Genomic DNA, 12422 nt, shown 5'->3' with positions numbered 1-12422 from the left:
CTCAGAAGACAAAACCAACAAACCCAACAAAAACCAAGCTTCATACCCAGTGTCAGCCGACTGCATAATGATGGATCTCATTCAGGATTCGTTTCAAAACTGATAGCAAGGATTAAAGAGCTGTCCCAATGATTGGAGAATGGGTGGAGAGAAGAAGGTTTATGGGACATATGGGGAGGGGGGATCTGGGAAAGGAGAAATCATTTGGAATGTAAAAAAAGAATATAGAAAATAAAAAAAAAAAAAAAAAGAAAAAAGAAAAAGAAAAAAAGAGCTGTCCCAAAGGCAGAGTGGTATGGCAGACAGAACCTAGCCTTTGGAGTCAAACAGGCACAAGCTGAAATCTTGGCTCTCATATCAGGCTTTCTGGAGTTGTGGATTTTCCTTAGCCTGCTAGGGATTACCTTCAGAGAGAACTGGTAGACGGGGTTGATTTTCCAGAGGTCACTGAGCACAAAGTAGAGAAGGGAAGCTCTTTCTGCCACTGATCTGTAGCACTCACGGGTCTCATTGATTTTTCTTTCATTTTCTCTGGCTTCTGTCACCTGTAATGGGATCAAGTGACAGCAGTAACTTATCTTTATGTTTTCTAAACAAATTCCAGCAATGGAAGGACTCTCAGGAATATCTGGAATGAACAACTATTACTAGTTGACCCCGATGTTGTGGTCATGTTTGTATTCCCAGTAGTTGGGAGGCTGATTCAGGAGCATGGCTGTAAGTTTGAGTCTAGTCTGAAATACCATAATGTGTTCATTCAAGAACAGCCTGCAGTAGAGAGAGAGACTCTGATTCAGTAAATCAAAACAAGCAAAGGAAGTAAGGTGACAGGCCTGACATCTGTGGACATGAGGTTTGATGAAATTATTAAGTCCATACCAGTGAGATGACCTACAGGTGCCGGTGCTAGTAACACAAGTCCAGTGACCTAAGTTAGAACCTGGGATCTCAAGGTGGGGCTAGAAAATCAACTCTGGAGGGTTGTCCTCTGACTTGAATACAGTGTGGTAATGGGAGCCCATACTGAAGTGTGCATATCACACATACATACTTATCCAAATAATAAATATCAAAACTTAAAGAATTTCTTAAATTCCTCTTTTCAAATAACCTTTTTTTCATGAACCGCATTCCACCGATAGGGAGAGGGCGCTAGCTGCATCCGACCCTGTAGATTTAAATGACCTTAATTGTTCTGCCTCTGCCGAATCTGCTTTTGAGTAATGTCACCTTCCCACCTCCCTTCTCTGTTCAGGCCTTAATAACCCAGCTATATCACCTCCCAGGGATGGCTCTTAAAAGTCTGCTGGGTCAATTCAGTGCCAATGATTTTATTAGGTAACAAGATCCACAAACGCAGCCAAGGTCAATCACACTTGCAATAGCCTCGCGCTTCCTAAACTGCCTCTGTGTGAGGGCTCCCGCACCAGCTCTCCATACCCTCAGACATTCCCACTTATTCTTACTTGTTAGCTTCTGCGCACATTTTCTGAGATGAGATATATCACCATTAATTAATCATTTTTATTTAAGGGTAAAAAAAATTTTTTTTTTACCTATTTCTAAAACCAAATACAAACCTATTCTTTTTTTTTCTCTCTAAGAAAACATGCTGCAGCTTTAAGTGATACAATGTTTCCCCGTGAACATTTCTATGGTCTTGACTCATGATGTGTGTGAATGACATACAGGCAGAGAGGGCTGTGACTTCATGGTGATACATTAAGAAGACAGGAAGTTAACTCAAAGCCTTAATTTACTTAATTGCTCTAATCTTTATCTTAGGAGACACCTAGAAAACACTTACTTAAAGGAGAGAGTAATTTGGGACACTTTGCTTAATTTAAGGCACATACATTGGGTGTATGGCGACATAGCTTCTGCTGGGTAATTAGTGGATTACTTAGTAAGGAGGATATGCCACAAAGCCAATAAGAGTCTAATTTTGATCCAAACTGTAAAATGTTAACAACTAGCAGCCATTTCTGAAAGTCCAAAGTACACACACACACACACACACACACACACACACACACACACACACTGTCCATTGTGATCTATGCTGCTCACTTACTAGGAAGCTGTTCATGGGAAATGGCTTATTGGCTTTTGAAAAATGTCATTTCCAGGGTAAATGGTGCATTGAGACCCACATGGGACCATTCCCTGCTTGGCTTTTACCACCAGAGGCCTGTAAATGAAACTTCAGCTCCAAAGACTTCTCTAAAACTCAATACACTGGGATATTATTTCTTGGAGCTGAGCTTTGCCCTTCTTCTAGTTTCTACCGTATAAACCAGCAGGCTCCAACATTGGTCACACAAGAAATAGTAATATAATTGAATGACTGGATCTCTATGGAACTTGAAGTACAAATCGAACCATTTCTGCTCTTAATCCTGTACTGGTAGCCCAAGTATTGAGGGCTGTTTATTAAGTGGCCTAAATTATACAACAAAACCTGTCTTTTTAGAGAAATCACAAGACTCTGATTACACTGTGTGAAATTTCCAGAGGGTGGTGGTATTAAAAGTTATACACATGTTAAGATTCTCCACAGATAGAACTTCTTTATTATAGAGAGTTAGAATGTTTCACACCAGAGTCACATTATCTTTTGTTATTTTTAGTTTCATGAAAGCCATCATGGTCCACATATCCATGTCTGATCTTGTGACTATCAAAAACCTTTAAAATGGGGCTGGAGAGCTGGCTAACAGTTAAGATCATTGGCTCCCCTTTTAGAGGACCTGGGTTCAATTTCTATTATCCACATGGCAGTTCACAACTGTCTGTAACTCTAGGGGATCTGATACCTTCACACAGATACACATGCAGGCAAAACATTAATGTGCATAAAATAATAAAAAAAATCATAAAAACCTTTCAAATGACTCTTAGCCAGCCACTAGCTTCTACCAGCTTCAAAACTGAGAATGTTACTAGGTAGCATCTGAGGCCTATAGTAGAGGTTGCCTGTTTTGCTACAACCCATCTACCTAATGCAAGTGCCTAGGTTACTATAAGAACACCATGAATCTGTTTCTGTATTGGTTACAGTATTTCAGGGTAACCTGAATCCGTGTCCCCAGGCCATGGTTACTCATAATTGGCTCCAGAATAAACTCTTACATCCTTTGAATGGAGAGCTGAGTTTTGTGTTGACATCTGTCATCTGTTCCATTCCAGCACAGCGCTGAGTCTGTCAGGGGTCCTCTGCTGCTCTTACCTTGTGCTCTATTTCTGCTGCGGTGGCCTTGGTGGTCTCGAGGCGCTCTACCAGGTCCGTGTCATCCAGGAAGCTCCCCTCTGCGGCAGAGAGGCGTAGGAGAAGGTCGTCCTCAAGCTGACTCAGCTCTATCTTAAAGTCATTTTGCTGCTTGGTCAAAACCAGCTAATAGGAAATGTTAGGAATGGTGGTTAAGTCTGCTTTGTTCAGGACAAAATCATGGGAGTCACAGGGGTCAGCACAAGTATGCCTGCACCATGCCTGCCTAGATGCTGCCATGTTCCCACCTTAATGATTGTGGACTAAATCTCTGAACCTGTAAGCCAGCCCCAATTAAATGTTGTCCTTATAAGAGTTGCCTTGTTCATGGTGTCTGTTCACAACAGTAAAACACTAAGATAGCTGCCAATCTACAGAAATATTTTCTGCCAGGGACCAGAGACCATACTAGCCTGGGACTCAGAATCATTCTTGACCAGTAACCCCTACAGTCACCACATTTGCCTAGGATCATCCAAAGAACACAACACCCACTCATCAAAGACAAAATCAGATATCAATGCCAAGGAATACTTCAAACGTCATTACTCCGTATGCCCAGATCTCAGCATAAAACCACAAAACAGGAATAGCCAAGACAATATGTTTCCATTAGAAAGAATCCAGCAACTCTATTACAGTAGGCTGTGAAAAATTCAATATAGTTAAAGCACAAGACAAGGACTTCAAAGTAGGGATTATGAATATGTTTAAGGACCTTAAAGGGGATTCGAACAAATCCCTTAATGAAGTCTGTAAAAACACAAACAGTGGAGTGAAATAATAAAAATAATCAAGACATGGAAGTAGAATCCAGCGAAGAAATCAATAAACAAAATCTAAACAGAAATAAAACTGCAAGTGAAAACTTTTGCTTGTCCATTGTCAGAGAAGCCGATTCTCACAGTAGAGAGAAACTAACATAGACATCCCCAAATGCACAATGTACAGGGAGTGGGAAACTTTGGAACACTGAGTTTCAAATGGAATGTCTTCATTAAAGCACCCAGGGAACTTTGTAGAAGAAGAGAAAGAAAGTGAAAGAGCCAGAGATGGTGGATGATTCCAGGAAGACGGTGCCTTCCAGATGCAACAGATAACTGACAGAGTTGCACATATAACTCACAGAGTCTGGGGCTGGAGAGATGGCTCAGCAGTTAAGAGCACTGTCTGCTCTGCCAAAGATCCTGAGTTCAATTCCCAGGAACCACATGGTGGCTCACAACCATCTGCAATGGGATCCAATGCTTTTTCTGGTGTGTCTGAAGATGGCTACAGTGTACTTATATAAATAAAATAAATCTTAAAAAAAAACAAAACTCACAGAGTCTGGCAGCATGCACAAGGTCTGCACAGGCACAAGCCAGCCAGGATCCCAGCACAGAGAGGGGAATGGATATGAGGTCCAAGCCCTAACTAAGATGCTATCTTTAATTGATACCCACTGGCAAAGGAAAACCACTGTTTTTTTTTTTTTTTTTTTCCAATAGGGTTTTCTGGACTGGTCCACATTGGGCAGGACCCTTTTACTGCCCAGTTGGAGATCTAGAAAATGACAGCTGAAGCTAACTGACAGGCTCTCAGCCTTAGCCTGGTCCATCTCCACACGTGGCCCTGCATTGCTCAGGCAGAATTTCTTCAGCTATAGAATCCTGCTTCACAGGCAAGCATCTGGCATTGTCATCTGTGCTGAGGGGGTGAGGAGTAAGTTCCCGGGTGATGCAGTAATATTTACCTTTAGCCTCTCCAAATCTGGCCTTTCGATACTGACCACCTCTGCTAGCAGCTGGCCTTCGAGGCCATCTTCTGTTACTGTGAAATTGAGGAGGGTTGTCTGGGCTTGTAGTTCTGGCTTGTAGTGTGGGTTTGCCAGTTTTGTGTGTAGGATGAGGCGGAAGTTCTTGTTGAATTCACATTCCTTATCGCCAATCCTGATATACCTACAGGGGCCACAGCACAGACACTCAGGAGATCCTTGAGACCATGAGAACGGGAAGGTACTATTCTATTCTTTGATTCTGGTAATATGCCTGAGCCAGCAGGCTGGGTCTAGGGAATCCCAGTTACCTCAGTTTTCCAATGACATGGGATAAACAGAGGATGCCACTAGGTCTTTGTTTATTTCTGTATGTGTGAACCAGTAACAATGTGACCACTCACCGTACAATGTTGCTCTATTAGCAAAGTATAGTCAGTGACTATACACACACACACACACACACACACACACACACGTGAACTGGTAACAGTGTGACCACTCACCGTACAATGTTGCTCTGACAATCATAAAAGTGTGGCTTTTACTGTACTTTCTGGAATTAAACTTATATCATACATTGCTATTTCCTATAGTGTTTTATTGATTTCAAGTGAAATCATAGGAAAACACTGCTCTTATTGAAGGGTAGAATAAAGCATGCATGGTTGATACACATATACATACACACACATGTATACACACTAACTCTGTGACTACACTAAACTATATTGCTATGCCATGAGTGGAATATTTTACTTGCCAAAATATTAAAATGCAGACATATATACACTATGTTATTAAATAATACCTTATTTATTAACATTACCACCATGTTAAATATCATAACAATATATTAATAGTTGCTTTTGTTTCTAAAACTAAGCTATTGAAATACTTATTTTATTACTTATTAATACTTATTTCAATACTTATATTGAAATATTTAGATTGATAGTTTTCTACAGTTTTTGCCTGGATTATATTCTCTTGTCTGCTAGGAACCCACTATGGAGAGTTCTTCAATTCAAGTGATGGACAAACAGAAATTGAACCCATAGATGATTCAACTTCTTGATCATTTTGCTGAGGTGGCCTGAAAATGCACATAAAAAGTTTGGAGTGTTACTAAACTGAGGAACAACTTCTCACTCTCATTTAATCTTGAATATGATGGAAATTCTGAATTATTTACTATTAAATCTATAAAATTTTATTTTTTGAGGTCCCAGGGATTGAACCCATAGCCTCACACAGGCCAGACAATAGGCACTCTACCACCGAATGAAATCCTGTCTCTAACCCTCTTTTTACCTTTTCATCTGTGACACGTTTCACTAAGCTTCCCAGGTTGGGCCTTGACCTTGAAATTTCCCTGTCTTGGCCTCCTGAGTAGAGGGACTCTAGGCTGCACAATCAGCACTGCTTCATGAAACATTTGATTACTGAAATGTTATGATTACCAATACCATGCAAAGGCCATGTTGCTATTAATCTAATGACAGAATGCTATACAAGCCACGAGAGAAAACTATTTACTGCCTGTCTTGCTGACTTGCAGGTGAGAGGGTATTTACCAAGTTTATTAACACTGGAAGTTGAGTACATTGAGAAGAAATGAATAGCACCTGTTTCTAACAATTAAAACAAAAACGAGCAGAGGTGCTCAGGATGCTAAATTGTGGCAATATCTGGGCTGTTGGCTTGGACTCTTCTGTGACTGCACGTCTGTAAACTTACAGAGTTACTATGAAGTGCAGATAGTGATAAAGTACCTCGTACCCTCTTACCACTGTTTGGAGGAAGTTTTGAGACAATTTGCTCTAATGTGGAAAGAGGATAAAGATGGTCATTTTCTAATATCATTCAAACTTTATTTGCCTGAATGTGAATTAAGAATCCCAAGGACTGAGCACACTAGTGACCCAATTCAAATTTTGTTTCCACTGAAAAGTGACCTTCCATTTGTAGAAAGAAAATGTCAAGTGTTAGCCTCAAAGCTGGAGACAGGACAGTCAGCAGCCCACTTTAGAGACAGGCTTTGTGGAGCTGAAAGGTAATGTTATTTGCTGTGTCTGGTTTTGGTTTGTTAGCTTTGTTAGTTCCTTTTCAGGAGGAAAAAGAGCCATTATTCCAGCAACCCACTCTTGACTGAGCCAGTGTACACCTTTGTAGTGTGTTCCTCTCCATTTTAAAAACAAAGATAAGAACTGTTTTTGAATGATAAGTATTGGCATCCTTGTTGGAATACAGAGGACCTTTACAGGTAGATGGACCAAGGATGCTGGAATAGACAGATGATCATGATGGCCTGAGCTCTTGTTTTATAGACTAAGGGTCATATACCACATGTTTACCACTGACACATAGTTTCCAGATGATACCATGCTCATGGATCTATGTATCTATGTATTTATGTATCTATGTATCTATTTATGTATCTATCTATATATCTATGTATCTATCATCTATCTATGTATCTATGTAGGTATCTTTGTTATCTATCTATGTATCTGTCTGTCTGGTCTGTCTGGTCTGTCTATCTATCTATCTATCTATCTATCTATCTATCTATCTATCTACATGTGCCATTCTTTCTTAAATAGAAACTGAACACTTATACTATGCTAGGTTGTCAGAGAGCCTTCTAAGCACAGGGCATCTAGTTATTTCCAAGGAGATCTCTGCTTGCACACATCTGAGTTTCAAATAATAGGCATTGTGAGTACAGTATTTTAAGTATCTGTGTGTCAGATATCCACAATATGGCAGGTACACATAAAGTTCAAATATCTACCCAATCAGAAGACAGGCAAAAGATGGGAAGAGATAGCTCTTCAAAAAGGGGATGTAAATATAATCATGAAGACAAATGAGAGGGGCCATGAAGGACCATGCAGCATGGGATTCTGGTGATATGGAATGCTCAGGACAAGCAGATTATTAGTACCTACCGAACCCTTGCCACATAAAAGACATGAAGAGGTAAAAAAAACCAGCTCTTGAAAAGATGAGGAAAGAAATTAATAAGCTCTGTTCTAAGGACGTTCACAAGTATCCAAAGGCCCCCAAACAATGCTATCATGTGAAAAGGGAGGGTAAACTGATTGAGAGCTTGGAAGAGCTCACCAGGGCCATATAATGAACTACGATAAAAGCCAAATTAGCTTTGTTATGTGTGGTATGTACATGTTTCTGTGTTCTCATGGTCCGACAGTTAAACACACCACCACATCATAGACAATTTACTTTTGGAAGCAAGCGACAAACTTCAAATTCACATCTTTTTGAGCACCAATAGAATCTTAAGGCAAATCCCACCCCTGACTCCTGCATAGGCTATGGCCAGGCAAAATTAAACATGTGTAATGTCATCATCAGCCTAGGTATGTCAGATGAGCATGCCACATCCATGGATTTCATGGATTAGTTAATCCATCATTAATCTATGATTAGTTCTGGAGTTACACCCCCCCCCCCAGATATCCCATTATGTCCATGCAATAACTCCAAATTTAAAAAAGAAATTTCAAACTGAAATACTTCTGGTTCTAGTATTTCAAATGAAAGACATTGTGACTGCAAATAGTGTTTGGGCCTCAGCAAGAAATCTCTCTAGAGCAGAAACTGGTCAATGCTTGTTGTCAAATGATCTGATTATATCAGCTCTGTGGATCTCTTCATAATAATATGTTCTCATTTTTCCAACCCTTTAAAATCATTCTTCACTCATGGCACACCCTGGCAGGCTACTGGCTTGCTTCTTTTCTAGAGGACACCAGTTAGTGTGGTAGTATGATTTCTGCTAAAGGCCCACACTAACCAATGGTTCTGATCACTCACTACAAATAACCTCTCTTTAGGTTTTCAGGGACAATCCAGGAGAAAGGCCAACATTAAGCATGGACATCTCATGATGTCATTGTTAGATGTTTTAGCTGGTTAAATATGTAGCCAAATACCTGCTTTACATTAAGTGCACTGTAATAAGCACTTATGGTCAACTCTATCTCCTTTGTGTACCTATATGTATTATGAGGCATTTGCAAATTAAGAGCCAAGGTATGTATCTACTTTTCTAGGTCTGATTTTTTTTCCCTGTGAGGAGTGAGAGGAAGCAGTAGAAATGGTTTAGATAGCAAAGTGCTCATTGTGTACATAAAGATACCTGTGTGGTGCATACCTGTACGACTAGCATTGGGGATATGGAAACTGAATGAACCCTGAGGCTCACTGGCAAGCCAGCTAGATAACTTGGTGAGCTCCAGGTTCAATCTCAAAAAACAAAGGTGGCAAGCAATTGGAGGCAATGCTTAGTATCAAATGCTGGCCTCCACATGGCCTCCTTCAAGGCACATGCATATAGACACATGTATATATACATATACTAAATAATTTTTTAAAAAATGAAAATGGTTACTAGAGATGGGAATTGTGCTGTGGAAGAGAACTGCCTACAAACTAGGTTTTTACACCTTGCTTGGAAGCATCATTTGATAGCTTTAGGTTTCCCGGGGACAGTAAATTATCCTCAATTGGGGTGTTTATGATCTATGAAAGGCAAAAATTGCATAATGACACAGTTGATTTTATCATTGCTGCTAGGTTAATTTTTGGTTAATCTCTTGTCTGGGAAAATTAAACAGACTGTTAATACTCTCTTCTGATTTGAGCCTGTAAACCACAACAGCATTAACCAGAGGGGTGGAGAAGCAGACAGACAAATGTCACTGTTTCTGTGAACAGTGCAGACTTCAAGGTTGAATTCTGATATTCAAGGCTTCCATGGCTCACTGGAGCTGTGGCAAGTGGCACAGAAGGAGGAAGTGTGACTATTGCTTAAAGCAAAGTTTTTCTGTATTTGTTTCCTGCCCTGCTACCCTCAAGAACACAATATTCTTCTATCCCCTCACAGTAAGACTCATAGGTGGAAGGAACTTCCAAATCCTGAGTACAGTTACCCACGGAGGGCATGTAGCTACCCTTCACCTTCTAGCTGGATGAGTTTGAAGGCCAGAGACTTATTAGGACAGCTCAGAACTGAACTAGAATGATTTTTCCCAGGGCAGACACTATGGGCTAATTGGCCAGGACATGGGCGTGAATCAAGGGCATTCTGGTTCACATTGCTGAGTGGTAACTTTAGAGCAATCCTAACCCCTATAGATTCCTTTTATGGACCCAAAGAGTCCATAACTTGCCCAAGGTCCCTGCTGATTGGCTGAGCAGGGGCTACTAACAAGACCCTGGCTTCTGGACACCTAGTATAAAATCTGTCTCACTGCATCTCATTGCAGGCTAATCTGTGCTCACAGAGGCTGCCTACAATGTCTCCGTTAACCTGTTTAGCTGTTGATCACAGAGGGTATAGAAGATACAGCTGACTTGGGACTAACCTGAGGCAGATGGAGGAAAAATAGGGCTCAGAGCATATGGCCAGCTGATCTTTGCTTAGAAATTCCGTTGTTTTTGAAGGAAAGTGGCTGTGATTATTCAAGTACCCAAACCTAGTCTAGGATCTGTAATTTAGTAAATATATTTATTATATGAATTATTTAATTTATATCTTTTAAAAATAATTTTAATTATTTGAAAGTTACAGACTTCTGGCTTCCAGGAAAAGTAAAGGATATTAAGGGGGAATTAATGATTCAGAAATAAATGTAGTCATCTGCAAATATATACTAACCAAAACTTAGCTTTCATAGGTCAGGTTTGGAAAAAACCCTGTTATACTCAGAATATAGGAATTCTTTCAAAGTACATTCACAACCAGGCTCAAAAATGTTCTGGAATAAAAAGATACGTCATTACTTCCAGCCATGGAAGGTCACCATTATGGTGGTGGTGACTTTGAGAACACATGAACAGGGTTTACTGGCTGATTCTCACAGCACTTCTCTGAAACCCTTGTACTAAGAGTGGCTGTTACAGGAGATTCCTAAAAAACAGAGTGGCCTTCAAGAGACAGCAGCAATGTCACCAAGGTAAGATTCCGAAACTGAAAGTTAAAATGTTTAATTTTCATAGCAAGGACCCTATGTCTTTCGTGGCAACATCACTAAGGGTATAACAGTAGTCCTCGTGTCTCAGAAGTCACCAACGGCTGTCTAATTTGACTTAAGGTATACTCAAAAGGAGGGAAATCATACTTGGTACTAAAAACCTAGCCAGTTACCTGGGGTAAGGCCTAAGGGATAAGGCCTTAGATCTTAGAGGAGAGCCTATTACTAGCACTAAACCACTAAACAAACATAATTCCTTGCTGAAATGTAAATACTTTTTCTAAACACCCACAGGTAAGTATAGTTCTGTCACTTGTCAAAGAAGTTTCTCTTTGCAATGGAGGAAGGCCCTTACAGGAAGCCACAACTGGCCAAAATGCAGAAAGCAACCGATGGTGGATTGCACAGCCCTGGTGAATACATTTACAATTCAACCCCCACCACTGATGCTCGCAGACCAGCACAGAAGAGGGGCAGAGAGATTTAAGAGCCAGAGAACTGGGAAATCTACCATGAGATTATGTCTCCTAAAAAATGACAGGGAAGCTTCATTCATGATAGCTCAGCAACATGGCTTCCCCAACAAGGCTTGAACACAGACAGCACCAACAGACATGCTAAGATGGAAGGGGAAACTCACAGAGCCCTGTCCCCACCCCCACCCCCACCCCCAGTCAAGATGCACAGGCAGCTTGGGAATGCTAAGAGTAGGAGAAACCATTTTCCCCAGGGCCAAGCCTCTAAAACGGTTGTCCAGTACTAATGGGTCAGTTCTGAAATCACAGACATACAAAGCAACAGTAAATGAATTCAACAGGCTGTGTCAATAACAAAGAATCTATTTATATATTATATAAATATGAAACTGATTTTTTCATATTTATATAATATGAAAATGAAACTATGTCCTACTGAAAGTGTAAGGTCTAATGTGTTTAAGCTTCGTATTTCAGTGCCTACTCTAACTGTATTTAATCTCTTAATGAGTTAAATACATTTTGTTTCTGGTTTACTTTGGTGTGTGATGGTTTTACTTGCAGATTTTTTTATATAATAAATTTTATAAAAACTTAAAAAAGAATATGAGGATCATAGAACATTCTTGACTATGCTCTCTAGAGCTACTGTGTCTTCTGAATTTCATTCTGCCTTCATTCCCAAGTGTTGTCATTGTTCTCAAATCATCTCCATCCTGATTTTTGAATAATAATTCTTCTCAGAAAAAGCTCTGGAGTCACTTCCAAGAGAGGAAAGAACTTCAGTTGAGGAAATCCCTCCGTGAGATCCAGCTGTAAGGCAGTTTCTCAATTAGTGATTGATGGGGAAGAGCCCAGCCCAAGATGAGTGGAGCCAGCCTTGGGCCAGTGGTCCTGGGTTCTATAAACAAGCCAGC

At 40.3% G+C, this 12422-nt stretch overlaps 1 protein-coding gene across 1 annotated transcript in view; it reads right to left on the bottom strand.

Moving 5' to 3' along the window:
- Dnah11 (dynein axonemal heavy chain 11) overlaps window positions 1–12422 on the bottom strand; it is a 297877-nt gene that overhangs the window by 41643 nt on the left and 243812 nt on the right. Inside the window, exons 66-68 of the mRNA XM_052184825.1 lie at window positions 5004–5208; window positions 3230–3394; window positions 405–545 (exon numbers count right to left, since the gene is read on the bottom strand). Of these exons, the coding sequence (XP_052040785.1) occupies window positions 405–545; window positions 3230–3394; window positions 5004–5208 (511 nt within the window). The remainder of the gene's footprint in view (window positions 1–404; window positions 546–3229; window positions 3395–5003; window positions 5209–12422) is intronic.

This window comes from Apodemus sylvaticus, chromosome 6 (genome assembly GCF_947179515.1).
Source record: "Apodemus sylvaticus chromosome 6, mApoSyl1.1, whole genome shotgun sequence".
Classification (NCBI taxonomy): domain Eukaryota; kingdom Metazoa; phylum Chordata; class Mammalia; order Rodentia; family Muridae; genus Apodemus; species Apodemus sylvaticus.
Note: the sequence above shows the minus strand (reverse complement) of the source record. Positions and strands in the feature narration are given on the sequence as shown.